This window comes from Argopecten irradians, chromosome 12 (assembly GCF_041381155.1).
Source record: "Argopecten irradians isolate NY chromosome 12, Ai_NY, whole genome shotgun sequence".
Classification (NCBI taxonomy): domain Eukaryota; kingdom Metazoa; phylum Mollusca; class Bivalvia; order Pectinida; family Pectinidae; genus Argopecten; species Argopecten irradians.
In genome coordinates, this window is record NC_091145.1 from 9,063,893 (window position 1) to 9,087,449 (window position 23,557).

A 23,557-nucleotide genomic window follows, 5' to 3' on the forward strand; every position below is an offset into this window, starting at 1 on the left:
AAACACATTGATCTTTTCATGAATTGTACATAATCTTGTAAATTTGTTCAATATACTCTAAAATGAGTATCCCTTCTTTTTTGTTAACATTTCATCTTTTATTTCCGTGACCTTTAACCTTTCCCCTCAGTTTAAGGTCACACCGGAGATCACATGATCACAACATCATATTAACGTGAAGCAGACTATAGAGTGTTGTGAGATAAGGAAGTACCTGTTTAAATCTCTTGCAATGGCCGAGAATACTTGGCGTCCTTCACGGAAGAAATATGGAGTTGGTAAGGAGATGTTTTTATTATCGGATTGAATTGAATTTTCATACTTTATTTTAAAATGGCGTGTCAAATATTTGGTCACGCATCAGTGTGTATTGCAGTCATGCCTGCTGCATCTTAGGCTGCTGAGAGCAACATGTGTTTTCCCACACATTCCCGAGCTCCATTCATAGTTGAGTTGCATGGTTTGGATTTCTTTCATGTGGATTTTCTGAAGGTTGACATTTCTGTTAAATGTCACCTGCATCAATTTCACACTGCATAAACCCACAAAGTACTTGTTGACAGACAGACTGATAACTTTGTTTGATTAGAAGTGATGTGGCTAATCTGATATCTAGATTAATATTATCAGTTGATAACATTGTGTAATGTATCATATCTGATAAAATTTCACTTTTACTCTACATAAAATGATCCAATAAGATTTAACATTGATACCAGTGCCCATTGGATGGTTAAATAATTATTAAAACCAGATAATTTTTGTATCAATCCATACATACTGATATGTAAGATGTATATTAGATTGAATTACATGAAGTTGAATGACACATACACGTTACCAATATTCAGCACTTCTATAGCAGTTACAAAAAAATTATAAATCACAAAATATATATTACATTACCATAAGCTTCTTTTGTTATATGATGTACTTTTATTAAAATTACCTTCTAAACACTCAATTTTTCTCAATGAAATTTAAAAAAAAAATTGTCAAGAGCAACTGTTCTAGAAAATATAGAGACATTTATAATGACTAATTGGATGGTAAAAGTTTAAACTACATATCTATTAATGAGTTTTTTTAATATATCAGTTAAAGCTCTTTGGAAGACTACATACTCTATAACTGATGTGAATAGATATATATAAGAAATATCATCATAATTATATGATAATTAGTCAGGTGTTACTGCTTGGTGTCTTTTGGCTTCAGTGTGAAATAGCACAGTAAAGTGGGAAGGCACAGTGTCCACTAGCTATCATACAAACTTTATTACATCTTTCTTTTTAAATGTTATTGTAGATAAGTCTAGGGATTTTTTGTGATATACATCTTCCAGTATCACTGTTTATTGCCTATTGAAGGTCACTCAAGGGTTGTGTGGTTTAGGTATTCCATCAATTATAACTACTTTTTCTTTAGGTTTGAAATACACTTGGGACAGTTAATTAGCAGGCTCTAGGATCATGAAGGAATCTTAGACTTAGCCATTGATATATGACTTTATGATATAAGCTTTCTGTAATGTCAACTTTGATAGGCTATAAGGTTAAAACTAGGAAAGTTTGAACTTAAGTCTGTTTCATCATCCTGAAGCCTTGTACTTAATGCAGGTTGGGGTTTTTCTCTGGGTACCCTGAATGTCCACTCTTCCTCTTAAAACTAGCACATCCATATATTAATTGACCTTAGCTGCTTGATAATAGGACATATAAAACAAAATAAACCTGCAAACACTATTGCTTAACATTTTAACAACACATATATTCATACATGTACATGAATTGCTCTGGATGATTCTGAAATCATGTTTTTCCTCAAGAGGTCCTTTCCTTTCATATCCAGAATATATATAACAATATTAAGACAAGGAAACTAAAATATATACATTTGATACTGTATATATAATGACATATAAAATAAATAAAAGCTGTTTGTCCTTGTGATGGATATATATATAAGTATGAATGGGTGGCGTGTGAAGTGGCCTACTTCACAACCACTTATGTATTAACCCTCATCGGATGTGGCGATGCAGATTACAAGTGTTTCAGGTTAATCTGTTTTATCCTATCTTTTTTAACCGGGAATAAAACCGCTTTAAAAGTTGTATCCATTGTTATCCATTGTTTAGATTATCAGAAAAGTTGGGATGAATTATCGAAGTACGGAGACCTGTATATGACATAGAATAGATATACTATCTCAATTAGATATACTATCTCAATTTGACTACCGGGTTATATTCTTTTTCTTTTATTTATCTCATTCACCCCTGATATCTTATAATGAACTGTTCCAGCTTTAGTTTTGGGAGATTCCAAATGAGACTTTAGAGGGGAATGAGTAATATAATTGATATTAATCAGCTTAATGGTGTTAGCTTTAAACACACGTTTTATGTTATATCATATTCAATCCAATGAGCATTTGCATTTTGTGTTTCTTAAATCATAAAATGTGGTGGGTGTTGAACATATTATATCGAAGGCATAAAGTGCATGGCTAAATTAGCCAAATGTTGGATAAATCTGAAGTGTATGATGTTTTCATTTATTTATAATGTCTTAGTGTTTTTCATTGGTGACAAGGGTATGGAGTCACTATCTACCATTACTTGTCTGATAGTTCTATTTAGAAATTTGAACCTACATGCTTACTAAGAAATGTGAAGGAGTCAATGTTTTGGCATCTGGCAATATCGTGACACCAGTACATGTATTTGATATAAAAGAAATTGAGGAACAGGAAAAACATATATGACATCATTGTTTAGTAATTTGACCAATGAATGAATTCATACTTTTGCCTCTAGGATTTTTCTCGATGTTCACTATAAATACTTTTCACTTGTGATGGCCGGGTTGATAACAGCCTCACATTACAGGTAGCTCGAGTGTTATTTCTCTGTGTGATACTCTATAGTATACCGGGTGTGGTGAAGTGAAGGGGAACCTTTATACTTAGTTAATACTTACCTGTACTCTAACCCTGAATAAAGGAAATATTTGTGATTTGTGATGTCATACAGATATACTTCAGAAGTATAAGCAAAACAAACAGTAATACTATATATATATATATATATATATATGTACAGGAAGGTACACTGAGGTATTGATATGTCTTAGACATACTACAGAAGTATAGCAAAATAAACAGTATTTACTATGCATATGTATGTACACTGCAGATATTGGTATGTCATGTAGACATACTACAGAAGTATAACAAGATAAACAGTGTACAGGTATTCTCCTCTAGATATGTCAATACACCTAATTTATCACATTATTGATGGAACATTGAGGCAGTTTCACACTGAACATTAAATACTCGGGACATGATCACAAAATTCTTTTTCTCAGATACAGTAAAACACATTCATGACGAACAACAATTTCATGGTTATATAACACAGTAAAGTTCATTCACTGTCAAAGTTCCTATAAGCTAATTCTTATCAATACATAGTTTCAAATAACATAAACTTGACAAATGTTTGATGAAGTCCTAGATGATTTAAATATCTTGAATTGGTGACCAACTGTAAGATACAGTCATACCTGCCTTTAGCAACCACCTCTGTTTAAAGACCATCTACTTAATAATAAGACCACTTTTCTAGGGTTCCAAAGGGTAAATTTCAACATATGTCAACCTGTGTATAAAGACCACCTGACTATAAAGATTTTTTTGGGACTATACATGTATATAGTTTATATAGTTTCAGATAACATTATAACTTTACAAAAGTTTGAATAAGCCCTGGAAGATTTGATCAATTAGCTGTCAACAGAGACAAATATGACGCAAAGGGCAAAAAGGATTGGGGGCTGCATATAACAAAAACAGTGAAATCTATATAGTATTATATATGGAATTTTTTCTTATGTTACAGCCATATTCAACTTCAATGGGGATGTTAAGGATGGATTACGCCTGCAGATTGGAGAAACTGTACATATTTATGAGGAGTATGGAACCGGAGCACAGGGTCAGTATAGCTTCAATTTATACTTAAGCCAGTCAGTATTAGAGGTATACCCTTAAAGCTTATCTCTATTCATCTCCTAGATATGCTGGTAGAGCAGGATTCCTACTCTTAGCATATATCTATAGGGATCATTGTGAAAGAACAAGCAGAAATCTGAATCTGACAGTACATCAACATTAAGTTCTGTCAGAAAAATAAATTGTTTGCCTGTTAGTGTTCATTCACAATTAAATAAGCATCAGATGTTTGCAAATTGTTAATAGAAGAGTTTCAGTCAGTTATAAAAGGAGAAAAAATCTAAATTGTCTGATATAAATTGCCGGATTTTAAGTCTAAAAAATCTCTTTGGATCTTATATGTGATCAGAAAGAGTAAGTTTCACGATCACGTAATTATGCTGAACTTACTGTAGATCTATGTCAATAGACAATGTTTGCAAAGTGCAGATCTCCAGCTTGATATTCTTTTTGACATTGTCTGAGACAAACTTGAGTGACAATTTATTTTTGAGCATTGAGAAAGAGAGTTGTGTACATGCAGGTGTGCATGTACTGCTTCAGATTGGGCATTCAAATTCTGACTTTTCAATCAAGTATGTAGAAATCCTCTGTCAAAGTGCTGTAGACAGACAGAAAGTACATACAACAGGAAATCGAAGGAAATGTCTTTTTTATACATTAGCTTATTTAGGTTATCTCTACATTGACACTTATTCTATATTTGTTTACTTTGTTAAAAGGGCCAATCATAACGCCACTAAATACACAAGCTGATAGAATTTTATGGCATGAATATTTATCATCCATTTTAGATAAGCATATTCCAGAGTCACTAAGTCATGGTTATAGGTAAAGTTACTCAATGATAACTGAGGTACCAAGTTTGTTACTAAAGTTATAAGGTAGAAATAATGCAATTTAAATAAAATTCAAATTTTGCATTGTATGTAACTTTGATGTCTAAGTCGCTGTAGTAATAGGGACAATTCTAATTTTCATTGTTTGGTCATAAAATACATGAAGTTTTGTATTAATATAGTTTGTCTATTTGAGTGTTTTTATTGCATGCAAATTCATGACGTTGCCATTATAGTCAAAGTGGTTCAATTACATATTCTTATTATACATGGATACTTAGCTGTTCTAGATAGACCCTGTTTAGGTCTGGACTTTACACATATGGTCAAAGCAGTAGTCAGAATTCTTCTAGTACATACTGTACATATCATATAGATATAAGGTCTCTATATGTAGGTCAGTGTTATATTTGACATGGTGACCTTGACCTTCTGCTTGACTGACATTGTGACCTTGAGAGCTTTAGGTGCAGGATGGAGGGATTTGATAAGGATACGTCCTGACAGGGTATATTTTTTGAAGTTGTCATTTTTTTTTATTTGAAATTGTTGAATGGCTGGATACTGAGATAACGTATCTTCTATGAAGGTGTTTATATTTTAGGTTTATAGCTAGATCGAGAGCTCAAGTTAATCAGTGGAAGGGAGACATTAAATTTATTGTTTATCACATGTTGGGTAGAAAAACTTCACTTGGGCCATTGGTTAATTGTTATTCCCCCACAACGAAGTTAAGGGAGGGGTATGTGTGTACTGGAATCGGGTTGTCTGTCTGTCTGTCTGTAGACACAACTTTGTCTGACGAACTACTGGACAGATTTTTTAAAAATTTGTTACACAGAACCCTGATATAAAAGGGAGTCGATCATGAGTAAACTATATAGGGATCTTGAATGTCCCTTATTAATTGAGTTATTACTAAAGGAGAAGGTACGTTAAGACTCGAATATGGCCTCAAAATTAATTCTCCAGTAAAGAACAACATATTTTGCCATATAACAACTAATAACATTTGCTAACACATTACATCTCCAAAATATCCTGCATGTGCCAATTATGTTCACTATGACGTCATCAACATGCAGTTTCCCGCCATTTTTCACAAAAATCCTTGAAACATCATACTTTTTGAGTGGTTTTCTCTAAAAATGAATGTGGCTGCCTTCGTGGAGCAGAAAAAGATTTTCACACGTTGTGTATCGTGTATTTACGCATATCCATGCAAAATGTAAAGTTGCTCCAAGGTGGCGGCCAAATCCATTTCAAGCCTTTTCTAACCTAAAGATGATGAATTTCTAGCAAAATTTGGCGAGAAGAGGAAAATCATCAATTTGATAACGTCATAGGTGGGACACATCATGTACATGGATATAAAAAATTATGTTTTGATGAATGGCAAGTACGAGAGTATTTATTGATATAAAAATTGATGGGGATAAGAGTTAATTTTTTCAGCCTGAAAAATTAAGGCCAAATACTGGTCCTATCATATCTACTCCTTTGTGCAACGGGGGATATTAGTCGTCCAATCTGGCAACAGCTTTTAAGTTATCATTGATATTGTTGACCAGGTATCGTAATTGTAACGATGATTATTTAGAATTCAGATGATCCTAGCTTCATGGGTCCGATGTCTTTTCCATCTCTGGCCATGGTTGCAAAATTGGTGATCTTGCCTAACGTTGCCATTTCAAGCACTGACATTATTTTATTTTAAGCAAAAAGGATCAGTTTCAAACTGAGATAACTGCTTTTATTGTGTGAATGTTTTACTGTCTTTTGGAGTGAAAACTTTAGGGAGGAGGAAAAATGTAGTAAAATTTGACAGAACACTTAATTGGCCATGCCGTTAAGATATGTGTGTAGAGTTGAGATGAAAACTGTACAGTTGAATGACAATTTTCCCAAGAGACATATCGGCAATCGTATTCCTTTGGTCTAAAGTAGCTGCTTTTATATATATATACCACAAAGTTATGTTGGTATATACGGATACTGAAGCCTGTTGACAGCTGATATGGCGTCTCATGCTGAAGTGTATATATGTAAATAAACATTATCACAGCTGATTCACACAGAGGTGCTTGTCCTTTAGATGTTTACGAAGATAAAAAGATTTATAAAGTATCTGAAGATTATATTTATAACTCATAGTGTAAATACTTTCTTCATGTAATTTGATAACGGAAGACAGTTAATTGATAAAAATTATGCGTTATTAAGTTGAAAGATAGAAATAAGTCAGTGGATTTTCTGATTACTTTGATCAGTTAGTGTTTGATACTGTAGGGTATGTAGTATAGTACATCTGTGTCTAATTGTAAGTCATGTCTTTATTTACATCAACACAGGCCTAGGGCCAGTAGCAAATATACATGTATTTTGATGTGAAAGGGTCAGTAAATAAATCTATTTAATATTTATCGAAAATTTAGTCTTCATCCCTATTATGGTTGACTGATTACAGTCAAACCTGTAATAATGTATACCTCTATATAAAGGACACCTGTCTATAAAGAACAGACTCATCAACCTCATCGTGTTCGTCCAGTGAATAAACTACAAGACAGCTTGTTGATAAAATTTGGTGCACACAACCTAGACATAAACGGCAGTTGAGTAAGCTATATAGCTTTATGATTTCTGAAAATGTATAGTCTGATATAACAATCCTGGTAACTTAATGGAGTCTTTTTCGCATTTTGATTTAAAAAAAAGGAATATTGATTAAATGCTTTGACAGCAGATAACTTTTGTTTCACTGGCACTTAATTACCCTTAGGACCATTAATGGCAATTAATAATGTATATTTACATTGTAGCTGCTGTGTATAATTATGTAACAGATTCTGCGACGTAGATATTGGGGCCTAAATAATCATTACTACATTCCAAAATTAGTCATTACGTGCAAACTGGTCCTAGTTAGGTTGATTTACCTTAAAAGGCTGACAAATGTTAATTGGGTGTGATTAGCAAATCTATACCAATTAGTAGTTGTCTAGCCATAATGACGTATATAATAGACCAATTTGTGAAGCCAGAACTCCGACTAAATAATCGAAGATGACAGTCTATATCAGGAGGATTTGTTTAACTTGTACGTTATTAGGATGTTTCAGAATAAATCTTTATAAATTATTCATCATGATAATGTATATTTTTCCACTCCTTAAACAGCAGGGTTTTCTTGTAGTAGCTGACTGCTAACTCGTGTAGAAACATAAGCAAGACTTGTCAATTGCACTCACTGCAAATTTTAAAAAAAGTAGATTATTATATAATGATGACAGCTGTAACAGCGCTGACCAGTTCCTTTCTCAGCTTTCCAACCAATTTCAATATCGTGCCACACCTTCTTATCTTCTGAAGTTATTGTCATATCTGGGAAAAAACATATCGGATCCACATTATAAGTATTCAGTTTTAAAAATAGGAGTCAAAGGTGTTTAATTTATTTAGATTAAATTTCAAAGCTACCTATTACAGTGTTGTACCTGCTTTAGATGAATGATAGGCATAAGTGTATGTGTAACTAGATCTTAATGACCTTTCAAGTTTGTATAACAGACATTTAAACTTGTATCATTGTATAAAAACCTAGGTCATTAGCTACATGTATATAGATGAAGACAAATGTCTTTTTGAAATTTTCAGAGAAGATATTTTGTGTAAGAAAATTTTGAACATGGAAATCTGTAAAAGGAAGAACGAAATTCTCACCGAGGTTTTAGCTACGAATCCATGATTCATTAATAAGAAACTATCTGACTCCTATTCAGAAATGTTGAAAGAAAGATATTGTAGCTCCTATTTAGAAATGTCGAAAGAATTTAATTGTATCTCCATTTTAGAATTGTCAAAAGAAAGAAATTGGAGTTTTTATTATGTGCTAAGAAGTTGAAAAGAATTGTGACTCATGTTGGGAATTTTATTTATTTATTTCCCTTTAAATTGAACTAATAACAGATGGTTTTAGGTTGATTTATTCTATCTCATAAGTTAAATAATGCAACCTTATCTTAAAGCTTACCTTTGTTGATTTATTGATTTTAGTTGAATTCTTCCCGAAACAGTATATAGGACAGTTCACTATTCTGACTACACACATTGATGATACAATACCAAACACCCAAAAATTAATTACAAAAAAATTGTGTAGAAATTTGTAACTTAATGAACAATCAGAGGATCATATATCATTAATTACCTTTTAAGGTTTCTAGAATAACTTTGGGTTTGCTAACCAGGAAGATAGTGTCATTTTTATAGAGTTCTCCTGAAATAAATCAGTCGATATTGCAAAAAGGGATTATTTTTATTTGGAGGAATATTTAGTTTAGCTTAGAATGTTATAGCTGTGAATTTTCTTTTATCAATAGTTACAATATTGAAACCTGTCTGTAAAGACCATACAAGGGAGATGTAAACTTTTGTTATATCCAGGTGGTCTTTATACACAGGTTGAATTACGTTGAGATTGGTTATGTAAATATGATGTACCGTGTTCAACTCAATAAGCGCCCAGGGCGTTTAAAAAATTGAAAAAAGTGAAAAAGTACTTCAGAAGACAAAATTATTGCAAACCTATACAGCTTTGGTCGTTATTTCTGCCTGGGCAATTGAAATTGAGTCCTCAAAAGGGGGAGGGGGCGCTTATGTGACATGGTTGCTTATTGGGTTGAATGCGGTACAGAAAATACAGTTGGTGCTATCATATTATAGCACAAAATTTCCTGATTGAAAAAGGTTAAAATAAAATTACCACTAAAATAATTCATGTTTTCAGTAATTTACAATTTATCTTGCATGGAAGCATCATTGTGGTTCTAAAAACAATAAGATGTATAATGCACATTGCCAATTATAGGATATTTTTGTTGTGTAGAAATATCTAAAACAATAAAATTGTTCCTCAAAACACATTTGAATAACAGTATCAGAAATAACAAGCTCCATGAGAGATAGGCAATGCCAGAAACTCGCAATGATAAAGCAATATTTGTGCAACAAATCAAATTTGCTATTTCATATTTTCCTTGTGTAGTAGTATGCATGAACTTTACGACGGAGATATGTGATGGGAAAACCCAGTCTCTACTCCATTGTCAATGTGCACCAGCTGTGCAGTGGTCCCTGTAGCTATCTTACAGTCCGTAACAGCTAGCTTTGTTTTTACCGATTGGCTAGGGAGATTACCCTCGAGGCTGTCCACGTTCCTCTGTGTTCACAAGTTACATCGCTCACGCAAATCACTATATCATGGTAGTTAATTGATGTTAATTGATACTTTACACCCATGCATTTTGTTTTGGAATTATCTTTGAAATGAAATGTGTAATTTAGTTAAAATTTTGTTATAATGAAAAAATAGTTTTATCTGTATAGATCTATATTGTTGTTCGGAATGCAGGCTCATTGTCTAAGAATGATTCATCCGAGACTGATGTGAATGTTTGTTGGATGCCAATACGACTGCATTCAGATCAAAAACTGTGGTTTTCAAACAGGTTTTATAAGGACCACCCTCCCACACACACATCAGAGATGTATAGAAACCATTATAATCAGTCTATTTGTCCGTCTCTCTGCCAATAATTTTTCAGGATTTTTTAAAAAAGCGACGCAACATTTTGTCTTGAAATAGCACATGGTACCTGCTGATGGTATATATATATGAAGATGAATAGCAGGGTTTTGAAATTTTCTTGAGAAATTAAAAAAAAAACCTAGTTTCTCAATTGTTAGGTTTCTACTTTACTTCGATATTAAATTGTTAATTTTGTCCTAGTGAAAAAATCAATGTGGCCATGTTGAGATGGTGCCTCTTTGTAATCATTTATTGAAATCTTTAATATGATCCAACAAAACACTTCCAATTAAACAGAGTCCAGTTAATTGAGTTCAAGATATCGTATTTGCAGTAATTAGCGCCCAGGGCACTTAAAAAATTGTAACAAAAGGGGCGCTTATATTAGTGAACCAAAATGTAAGTTGTGAAAAAAAAAATCAGAAATATTTTAACTCTATATTTACTCATGACACATTTATCTGTTATGGTTAATATGCATAAACCTTTTCACCTATGAGACGCATTAATATTATTATGTCACGATTCATATGTAAAAGAATCGCAAGTTCATGTAATATGGGATACAGTGCTGATGTTAGTGGCATCATACGTACAACATCATTAAATCCATGGGATGTGGGCATTTATACAACCTCTACTCGTTCTTCAGAAAAGGGAGGGGAGCTTATGGGGGGGGGGGGGGGTTATGGGGGGGGGGCACTTATTACAGCGAATACGGTAACAAGATTCAACTGTACAGCCTTTTCAGTAACGGTAACGAAAAAGCTATACATGTGATGTACGTCTTGTGAATGAAGACGTATAATGTGTTAATCAATTGTTAGTCAGGTACAAGGTGACACATACGCATCAACATGCTATGAGGTCGTTTACCTGGGTAGTGTTATCAGATAATTAGTACAGTACGTATACCCCTAACCAAACATTTATTTAAAGCCATGGCACGGTTATAAAGACTTCTGATACTTCTGTGTATGCTGTAAGTTCATCTGTAGTCATGTCAGTTGTGATCCAGTCATGGATTTTGACAGTCTTCTGAGCAGTGGGTTATGATCCTGCATAGAAATGGGTGTTTAGATATATAGCTGTACTTGGTTGTGTCGTGTCTTATGGGGGTTCTGTGGTCTAGTGATTGTGTTTTATCTATAAACATCTCAATACACTCATCTCTATACCAGTCTCACACTGGTACAAAGCAAAGTGTAATAGTCTTTTTGTTTGTCTGTCTGCTGTCATTCTGTCTTTACATCCTTCCTTCCTTCTTTTGTTTGTTCCTTTCTTCCTTATGTTATCTTGTCTATAGGGTATAAAATCTGACTTTGGAACTATTTGATGTAATCTTTAGGTTATTTTATTTAACATCCTATTAACAGCCAGGGTCATTTAATCGATTTTTTTTTCAGTAGCAATAATAATGCTATTTAGGGGACAGTTTCAGCAAGAAAGGACAATTTCTCCAAGAGGAAAGCCTTTTGGAACTACTAAAACCAAACCATTTTACGAATTGGAATGCTTCTTAGATTAAGAGCTAAAGGAACTAACATCACCATTGTATCCCATATTACATGAACTTGCGATTCTTTTACGTATGAATCGTGACACAATAATATTAATGTGTCTCATAGGTGAAAAGGTATATGCATATCTACTGTAACAGATTTAAATAATTTCGTTTGTCTGTCTGCTGTCATTCTGTCTTTACATCCTTCCTTCTTTTGTTCCTTTGTTTCTTCCTTATGTTATCTTGTCTATAGGTTTCCTTAAACCTATTGTGTTATTAGTCACAGGTTTACCAGGGTACATAATAAGCCTCCTGTGTGTTATTTACTAAATATAGGTCACTGTGACCTTCATTTTGACCTTGAATTTGCTGTGAAATTTTAAAGGACTACCATAACAATGTTCACATCGTAATGTTTCTATCAGTAATTCTAACATTATACACCTTATGTATAGGATTGAATTGAGGATGATCCTGAGTTTTGAAGGACACAGCCATATATCTGCTTGGAGGGATAAATACAGCAAATCGATGGTTCTACGTAATAATAATGTATCAACAGTTGGGTGAATAAAAACATTGACATACAAAATTCATGAATGTCGTCATGTATCATCAGAAAAAAGTATAAACAACCAGTGACATTATCAATAATGCGGTTATATTTATGTTACTGTCTATCAGACAATACAGAGATTGGGTATAAAATCTGACTTTGGAACTCTTTGATATAGGGTTTAGGTTTGTTTTATTCAACATCAACAGCCAGGGTCATTCAACTGATTTTTTAGTAGCAATTATAATGCTATCTAGCTCCCAAGGGACAATTTCAGCAAGAAAGGGCCATTTCTACAAGAGGAACTACTAAAACCAAACCATTTTGCAAATTGGAATGATTCTTAGTTCAAGAGCTAATTATAAAGAAACTATTCTTTTAAGATGAATAGTCTTTGAATGAGGGGACTATTCTTAGTGGACCATGATCTCAGGGACTGAAGGTCTAGTTCTATTTTATGTTTTGTTGTTTTAGTGGCCGGTGGTTTGGTGACCTTTCAAACTTTAGATGATGTCTGTGTAATACTTGTGTGAGTCAGAGAGAGTACCAGGACATCAAGGTCACACAGTGTGTGTAATATACCTCTGTAGTGGGCGATGAGACATGAATGAATAACTACAGACTTTGAACATTTCGTGGTTTGTCACATGATGTCATTTGTATTCAAGGTCAAGGTCATTCAAATTAGGGAACTTTGTACGGGATGTTCAGCAAATGAAATATAAGGCTTGAAATTACTACTGATAAATGTTTGCTTGACTGTTTTGTATGCATATGGCATGGATTAACCTGTTGTCAAGATTGGTTCTTTATAATAGAAAATTAAATTGTTCATATATTAAATCAGAATAGCGTGTATAGAAGTTATTTACTGTAATTGACCTTCAAGGGTGTCTGTCTATAAAGGACATTTGAGCATTGTGAAAATTTTGACTGTATTTGGTTTTTGTGATCAGCACACCTGTCTATAGTGAATATATCTGTTTTGAGTGAGTCCATCCCATATGTGTTCATTATAAACAAGTTTGGTATTAGTTGAAGCAAATCTGACTTCACAACAGGTCTCTATAAGTATAAACAATACACCTAACCTAGTGTGCGTAAAACATCTTCAATCAGCCATTATATTAATTATTCAACAGTAGGATTAATTAAGCTCCAGGGAAGGTTACAGTTTATGTTTGAGAGTAAACCTGTGTTGTATGGGATGATCATTTCACACGGACATCAATCACGCCACAATCACTTATACAATGTAAACTGAAACAAAAATCCTATAATATGTGTTTAAAGAACTTCATGGTGACTTTATAGAATTAACAGTAAGTTGCACATTGTAAATAAAACAATCAATTTGCACACGTGCAATGCATTCCATGGAAACAGCGGATAAAGCTGTACATTTATCTCAAACCTGTCAAAAAGGGCTGCCAGAAGGACAAAAGATATTGTCTTTATAGCCAGATGATCTTTATAGCCAGGTGGTCTTTATAGCCATGTGGTCTTCATACACAGGTCAGATACTTATTGTATTTATAAAGTTGGGCAGTAGCTAGGAGCACAAAGAACAATGGTAGTCATATGCATCTTATTATGCAAGTGGTTGTAATACAGAGATGGTTGCTAAGGTTATACTATACAACATTTAAAAGATACTTCATCATTAATCATAGTGGTTAAGTGATGAGATTGTACGACCTATGACCTACGGCCTACCTACAGCTTATCCTTCATGTCCACTATAGATATAGGCTATTGAGTTGTTTGGCCTGCTTCAGATGATTTTCTTTTCTTCAGGATTTTTTTTTTTTTTCTCTTTTCAACCAATTTTATTGATAATAATCAATAGGATTTAGCAACAGGTTAAGCCTAAATAAGCCCTTTTGTATTGATTTTTTTCACTATCAAATCCATGCAAAATCTTAGATTATATTTAAACCCCATATTTTTCATCTACTGAAAAAGAGGTACACTATAACTTGACCAAACCAGCTGTCATTGGGACCAAAATATTTGTCTGTTATAGACAGACATCTGGATTATACAGGTTTTTGTTACTGTATGACAAGAAGGAATAAAGGAATCTGGATTAGACAAGAGCCAGTTTTGTCAGGTTACACTGTATTAAGTATTGTACAATTTCTTTTAATATCAAGACAGTTGTACATATATATACTCAGTCCATTATTTGTGTTTATTGAGTTGGGAAATATCGCATGATGGCTTGATCAGTTGTCCTAATTTAATGATGATGTGCAATTTTAGCAGTTCACCAGAATAGACAAACAAGTATGATTTTGTAAAACCTACCATACCTGTGGTTAATGCTTTATATATTACATAAGTATATGCATTATCAACACCTCTGTAACACTCCCTGTGTGTGTATTATGATCACGAGTAGTTCTGTGGTATACTGTTCTCCTTTTATTAACCATGATTCATATATATTACCTACAGCTTAATTTAGCCTAGTTTACTTCCATATCTAAATAACCAACTTTCATGTGTATTTTTTCATGTGTATTTGCATAATATCATGAAGGTTAAAAGATTACAATTGGAATATTAAAAGTTATACATGACTTCATTATCTACTATGCACTCAAGGTTTGTCTAGACCTGTATACCTGCATTTCCCTATTGGTCAAGGTTGACCTGTAGGTCCAATTATAAGAAGTTGATCTATCTGCCATAGAGACCATATACTAGTAGGTCAGGATCATCATGTAGAACTTCTATATATCCCTAAACTTACTAAAAATAAAACTTAACGACCTTCCTCTAGTACTTTCGCCATTTCTTGATGGCTCTTCTATATACTTGAATATTTAAAAAAAAACATCACTTAAATTGACTTGATAATTTATGTCTCATCAACATGTCTAATTCTAAATTTCAAGCTAGGGGGAGATAATCTAGTACTAGAATTCAGCTAAGAAAATCAATAATCTAGGGTCTGGTAGCCGGCCTACCCTGAACATTATGATAGAGCCTTATATCCTTACAACCATATCATTGCAATCCTCTCTCTCTCTCTGGCTCTCTAAAGTAAATCATTTTGGTACTGTCTGTTTTTAACAACATGTGATTTTCTGCTTAGTGGCTGGAGGTTATGGTTGAGTTAAACTTGAATAATGATGAAATTCCGAACTGGCATCTGTTTTAGCTATCAACAAAGCCTTGCCAATAAAGCTCTAGAAGCATCACTGCATTCCTTCAAATCAATGATACCACTCCATCAGAAGGCCAGGTATGCTGTACATAGGTAGGAAGGGTGTTTACTCTGAAATTAGAAAATCATAATTAGTTTTCTCCAAAAAAAAAAAAGAAATCAATTCATATCCTTCACATTATACACCAATATTCCTAATGGGTCATAGTTACTGAATATGTATCTTCACAATTAGAAGAGTCAAAGGTCATGTAACCTGGACACGTTCCTTTAGACACCCAATTAAACGTAACATATGCAATAAGGGCCCTGGTAAATAAAAAAAAAAAAACAATGAAAAAAATGATGGTATGCTTAATAGAACCACATTTGGATAATTTTTAGAAATTTTAGAAAATCGTTGCAAAAAGTCAGGCATAAATTAATTAGCAAAAAGAAATAGAATATAGACACTTAAGGTTTTGATATTTTTCATCTGCATTTAATTCCAGGTCAGTGAACTTGATACCTCAATAACGGGTAGGGGCACTTATGTATACCGCTTACATTTCGATAGTCTCTCTAGATCAGGCTTCATAGACAATGGTAAATGTAAATGTTGATATAAGTATAAGATCCTCTAATGAAAACCAGAGGCAGATTTCTGAAGCTACAGTCAGAAAATAGGATTTTGTTTTAAGATCTGAAGCTAGTCAGAAAATAATGTATAATATTGTTTTGATGGTCTGAAGCTATACATACACAGAGACCTATAATTACAGAAACAAGGAGCCAGTATGGTTTTTATCGACTAATTAGGCCTTGGGTACTAAGCATTATGTACACTACTGTACATATATACATGAAAGATGCTGAATGGTAGCTAGGTAATTCCTCACCAAAGCCACGCTGCCCCTTATCGGGACTTTGATAGCCCCTGCCAGCTCAAGGTCAATATAACCATTCCTTCATCATTTATAAGCCAGATACTTCTATCATTAAACGTCTTACTGACATTCGACCAACATTATACATGTATATCTGTACAGTTTGTGAGCCAGGAATGACTGACATATATTTACTGCTGTATTTTAGTTGTCGTTTACAATAGGCATCCTAAGATTATCATATTTTAAAGGACTCCTGTGTGATATTGCACATGGATGATTGGTATCGTAGACAGCAGCTGTCCAGGGAAGCTCAGGGATACAGAGGCTGGGAGTACAGTCCATGGAAGCTCAAGGATACAGAAGCGGCAGAGTCTGGCAAAAAACCCTATAGATATGTGAATGATTCTCCATATTCTAATCAGATGGAGGCAATACAGATTGTGTATGTCATATTACATCCTGTCAAAAAAGATAAAAACTACATAATATACATATGATTTGTTTAAATTCAAATATATAAACCATATGCCACAAGCCCTCCACATTTGGGTTGCAAATTTGAATCCCGTGTGGGGCAGTTGTCAGGTAATGCTAGTCAGTGGTTTTTCTCTGGGTACTATGGCTTTCCTACAAAAACAAACCTGGCACGTCCTTACTTAAATGACTCTGGCTGTCAATAGCACTCAACCTTATCAAACTAAACTAAAACAATATTAAAAGTTGATGTACAACTGTAATGTATTTATCATAATTAATGCTCAGGGTAACTGAAATTAGTTTGAATGCAGAGCTAGAGTATGTATGTACTTATAATGTTGATAAATGTGGATATGATAATCACATTGTATATGGAGTTCACCCTATGCTTTTTATCTGTTCTATATATTTCCCTATCTTTTTTAGTGTCCCGTTAACTAAACAAAATGATTACTTTAGATAACCTACTTGATTCTTTACTTCCTCATTCTGCTGGCACTGTCAGGGAAAATTAAAAGATATTGAAATGTAAATAAATGCATTTTTTCTGTGTTTATTAAGTTTTATGTAAATAAAATTGCTTGAATTAAATCGACCCCTGAAATTTCATAATGGACTGGTCTAGTCTTTGATTTGGAAGGTTCTAAATGTGTGTTCAGGGGTGAATGAGTTAAACCACATGTTTGATACAATGTAACTCTAGTGATGGAATCTTTAAAAGTGATCTATCATCATTGTATGTCTCCTGTACTTGATGGATGCTACTTTGTACTTGGTGACACACACAAATGTAACACCTGTATATAACAGTAAATACTTTGGCCAGATGTAGCTGAAAAGAATATTTTGTTTGATTGGTTTTATATCCTTTTAACAGCCAGGGTCATTTAAGGACATGCAAAGTTTAGGAATTGGAGGAAGGCCAGAGTACCCGGAGAAAAACCACTGACCAGCAGTCAGTATCTGGCCCCACATGGGGCTTTAACTTGTGACCCAGTGGTGTATGGCTTTTGTTACATGACAGGGGACATCTTAACCAATCAGCTACATGCACTCGATGTGGCCCCATGGAAAGAATAATATATGTATTTGTGCGTATTCAGTTCCAATTTTGTATGGAGGAAGGGGCGGCTATATGTCTTGCATACATTTCTGGTTCTTCTAATTTTTTCAACAATGCGGCAATAATACCAGTAAAATGAAAACAATGACAATTGATTAGAAGTGACAGATAAACGGCAGACAGTTATATTTTAATTCCTTATCATCAGCTTTATAAGCCTTTAATGTTATTTCCTGTCCCAAACAACCATTGATTTCGGTGTCAGAAGCGACCAGACGTCTATCTTACAGCCGTTAGCAGATGATATGTATGTTTTAGATCAAACGTTTAGCTGCACACTACAATAGTTTAACATTCTGTCAGTCTGTTTGTGATAAATCACACGTTACCTATTGATTCTGTGCATGTAGTTGTCTATCGCCCCTGTACATTGTCTAAACAGTTCAGTCTCGTATGTCAAAACATTGCATGTTGATCTGCAGTCAATCTCAAAACATTATTTCTCTTTATCTCACATTTTAAACACATTTAAAAGATTATACATCTGCGTGTAGGAGTTGCTTGGATTTTTGTTGAATTCAGAGGTCAACGTTTGATTGAATCTTTAAAATCCTCGCAACGTAGCGCTTTTTTGTCACCTCCCACCTAAAATAGGTTTTATATTACATAACAATTATTATTCGTTATTAAATATGGTTATGATATGTAACTAAAAATAAACCCTATCATTGTTTAATATGATAACAGACTTTTCAGTTGATTTTGTTGTCTCCTTCTTTTACTATTGTACAAGCTTACAGGTGACTTATTCTTTAGAATACCAAATTTTACTTTGTTGATGTCAACTACCTTAGTGTTCAACCTTACCCCTTGAAGGTTTGAAAACCAGTTTTTTCTATCAGTGATTGATTAGGTAGTGTTGTTTCACGATTGCCATGCTGAATTTTTTTTGCTGTAGTTGTTATTTGTATCAAGGACTTTCAAAAACAGTTTGTGACAAAACACCAAGGGCATTGGTGGGAATGCAAATCTCAGGTTTCAAACCTTATAGTCTGTTATCAAAATCAACATTATTATTGGTATTTTTCAAACATCAGTAAATCCTCAATCACCTCGTCATCTGAAATCTCCACCTTAAAAGATATCTTCTGGTTAGATTTGTAATTGTTCTTCTTAAAAGGCTATAAATGTAGTGGAAATAGTTGATGATCACCTTCAGAATCAAGTGTCGTCTGCTGATAGCTCATGACCATGGTTACAACCATTAAAAATGGAACTTTTCAGGGTCCAATTTGTCTCATACTATAGCTAGGTCTAATATATGAACCCCAAGGTAATCATTGTGTCTATTTATGCTGAGGGGCCAATGGGTAACAGAGTGGTTAAACTGTGTACAGACACATTAACATGTAGAACCTTCGGTCAAAGACTTTGCTGAAAGATGAAGAACAGTAGTGTATATGGGTTAAATAGCCTGCAGCTGCTGATTATCGAAATACAGTATGCATTTTAAATTAAGAGGTCAAAGGTTAAGACCCTTGTGTTCAGGTTGGATATTTCTCCTAACCTTTTTCTTACATTATGTCAGATTGGTCGCAATCGAGGTTATCCATATAGTTTTGTCTATGTGTCTTTGGCTAATTGCACATATATATATATAGACTCCTTAATCTTGCATTGAAAAACTCCCTGGTAAATCCTTATTGATTATGGTACTTATCTATTTAAGTAAAATTGATATTCATATAATTATACATTTGTTCTTGATCTATAAATTCAAACCAATTGTACAATAAAATGTACATGTAATACATAATGGCGATTATCACATAGTGTGTATTGCTAAAATGAAATACAAACCACACCAACTACGGAACATTTTAAAGGAGGAATTCTTATAATGAGGTTTCTGCATGCATTACAAGGAAGAAAACTGATTGTATGTAGATGTTGGCAGATATTGTATCATAACAATACCGTAAAAACTCACTTAAAGTTCAGGGGATTTCCACAGGTTCTTTTTGCAGCTGGAAATACTGAAAAAATACTTCTACCAGTACAATTTACGCCTGAATGTTTTTGTAGTCTCATGAGACAGGTTTAATTATACGTAACTGGATTTCATTCTTCCTTTTTTCTTTTCCATTAAGTTTTCATACAGTGAGTCATGCATTTATATATTCTAGTTTCTTCAATATCAGGTTATCAATTGAGTAAACAAAAAAAAAAGGTGAAACATAGGAGAATCATGGGGAATTCCTTTGATTATATACAAGTAATCATGCATATATATTTGGTTCAAGTATTATACCAAGCAGGAAGTTAACAAACTAAATTTTTAAAAAACCTACTATGCCTTATTATAACATAGATAAGGTCTGATCTATAAATAGCTTACTAGTTCAAACAGGTAAATAACGAACAGGTGCATTACATTGATAATAATAAATAATGGTATAGTGTATTGTATAGAGTTAGCATCCATGTCTTTCAAGTTACCTTTATTCACACTTGTTTTATGATCAATTCTAGAATATAATTAAAAAAAACTTGTTATGACTACAAGTCCATCGATCTAAACAAAATAAAATTCTTGTTCCCTGTCGACCTGTAATATAATTATATTCTTTAGTAGTAGACTATAAATATATCGTAATTAAAATGTCATTGATAATTGAAATGTCACTAAATAGTAAAATATCTGAAATTGCAATTTTTTAGCTCACCTGGCCCGAAGGGCCGGTGAGCTTATGTCATGGCGCGTCGTCCATCGTCCGTCGTCCGTCCGTCCGTCCGTCAACATTTCGTTTAAATCGCTACTAGTCATAGAGTTCTGCATGGATTGTAAACAAATTTGGCCACAAACATCCTTGGGGGAGGGCGAATAGAACTTGTATAAATTTTGGCTCTGACCCCCCTGGGGCAGAAGGGGCGGGGCTAAATAGGGGAAATAGAGGTAAATTCTATAAATCGCTACTTGTCCTAGAGTTCTGCATGGATTGTATCCAAATTTAGCCACAAACATCCTTGGGGGAGGGGGAACAGAACTTGTATAAATTTTGGCTCTGACCCCCCGTGGGCAGGAGGGGCGGGGCCCAATAGGGGAAATAGAGGTAATTCCTTTAAATCGCTACTAGTCATAGAGTTCTACATGAATTGTAACCTAATTTGGCCACAAACATCCATGGGGGAAGGGGTACAGAACTTGTATAAATTTTGGCTCTGATCCCCCAGGGGCAGGAGGGGCGGGGCCCAATAGGGGAAATAGAGGTAAATCCTTTAAATCGCTACTAGTCATAGAGTTCTGAATGGAATGTAAACAAATTTGGCCACAAACATCCTGTGGGGAAGGGGAACAGAACTTGTATAAATTTTTGCTCTGACCCCCTGGGGGCAGGAGGCGTGGGGCCCAATAGGGGATTTAGAGGTTGATATTAAAATTCCTTCAGAAAAGAAACAATGAACCTGTATTCAGAACATTACTTGGCATTACAAACCAGGTGAGCGATACAGGCCCTCTGGGCCTCTTGTTTTATTATTCTACTGAATTGCAAAAAGCGATGATATGAGATATATTGTAAACTGTGAAAACTGGCCCTTGTCTAATCCAGATTCCTGTCTATTACAGTTCTATTGTATGACATAATCGTCCATTGATATAGCTATGAAAACTTGTTAGTCCATGGCCGGATGACATATGGTATATTGTCTAAAGGAGAATGGGAAGCTATTATAATTCAGATCACTTCAAAAAATATTTTCTTATGGAAAGAAATGACATATGCTTTAAGATTAAGATATCCGCCAAATCTTAGGATATAAGACAATAATTGTCTGAGAGAAAATAAATAAATATCAACAGATTAATAGCTATATATTTTAATATTTTTGTAAGATCTAAGAGAGAAATGGAACTACATAGTCACAGAATGTGTCTTTGATCGATGATGTGAGTCTAACCAGGCATGGTAATAACTAAATAACAAACCTTGTAAGGGTTAATGTAGCTTTGATCAAAGGTCACTATGACATTCATAAGCCTAATGATGCCGTAGCTATAGGAGTCAGCTGGTCATTGGAATAAGGACCAGTGTGGATGTTGCTTCATAGAATCAGATTATGAGATCCGGTCCAGATTTCCTGAAAGAAAATTATGTAACATTCAAACGTCAAAACATTTTACTTAAAATGACTGAAATTTGTTTTTGACTTACCTGGTAGTTTGTTTTTGACTAAGTTTGTTTTTGATTAAGTTAAAATTTGTTTTGACTGAGTTTGTTTCCAACTAAAATTTGTTTTTGGCTTAAGTTTGTTTTTGACTTTGTTTGTTTTTGACTAAGTATATTTTGAGAAATCAGCATTGGTTGTTTCCTCCTTTGATCAAAAGTCACTGCTATGACATTCATAAGCATAATGATGCCGTAGGACAGCTGGTCAGGTGACTATATATGGAAGTGGATTATGAAATCAGGTTGTTATTTCCTTCATAACCGATTGTAAAATGCGAAATCATTTCAGTAATCAGGTATGATTGGACGATTGTCATTAATAACAATTATCTGAAAATAGGACATTAAAATCACCATATTTAACTTTCTGATCCATTCAAATTTTGAAAGACATAGCAACATACAGGTAAGAATTATAATTTCACAATTTGTGAATTTCCCCACAATAAATCTCTACATGAGTGGCATAGAATTGGGTTTTCTTTCAGTTCTCAATTATCTATTTGGCTGAATAGTCACTTTAACAATAAGAAATCTTATTTACCAGGGATGACAATGAACATGGAAGGTCATTGAGAACATTGTAAATTGAATTAGTGATGTCTCTTTGTCGTGTATAATGATGAAGCTCCGACAAAAAGCTATAGTTCCTTCAGAAACAGCTGCTGGTACGTAGTAGAAGTGAGTAGTTGAGAAGAAAGCGAGTATTTGAGGTATCAACAGACAATGATTTCCCAGTCGATCAAAACATCCACCCACACACGCCAGGAACATCTAAACCACATGTATTTTATATATATCTAAGTAAAATGAGGGTGAACAGACTAATTGCCCAGCAGCATCTTTAATTTATTGCTGTTGCTAGGAATGGTAGCTTTCTTCACACATATTAATGTGTGATAGATTTATCTTGAGGCAAAATATATATAGATCTTGGTCCATTTTGTCCTTTTAAAGCTTTTATCAGCAATTTATGTTATAATTTTCTATTCAAAATGAACTTTTACAAAGCTATTATTTACAGTCTAACAGTAATTTCAGTATATGCCTGATATGTCATAAACATGGATGGAAAATTTTAGTGGTATCAAGTAGATGTTGTCTACAACCAGCAGAAAAAGCTTATGTATCAAAAATAAGAATTGGGATGCTGATTATCTGTGCGTCGTTAGTTTTGCTGTTATGCCGTGTCTGAGTATAATTACATTTTCATTGTTAATGACGCAGCTATCGAG

General features: G+C 33.8%; 1 protein-coding gene across 1 annotated transcript in view; it reads left to right on the plus strand.

Annotated features, from left to right (window-relative positions):
• Positions 1-121: 121 nt before the first annotated feature.
• Positions 122-23,557, plus strand: part of LOC138336639 (dedicator of cytokinesis protein 4-like) — a 167,326-nt gene continuing 143,890 nt past the window's right edge. Inside the window, exons 1-2 of the mRNA XM_069286164.1 lie at positions 122-278; positions 3,908-4,003. Coding sequence (XP_069142265.1) covers positions 233-278; positions 3,908-4,003 — 142 coding nt within the window. The 5' untranslated portion in view covers positions 122-232. The remainder of the gene's footprint in view (positions 279-3,907; positions 4,004-23,557) is intronic.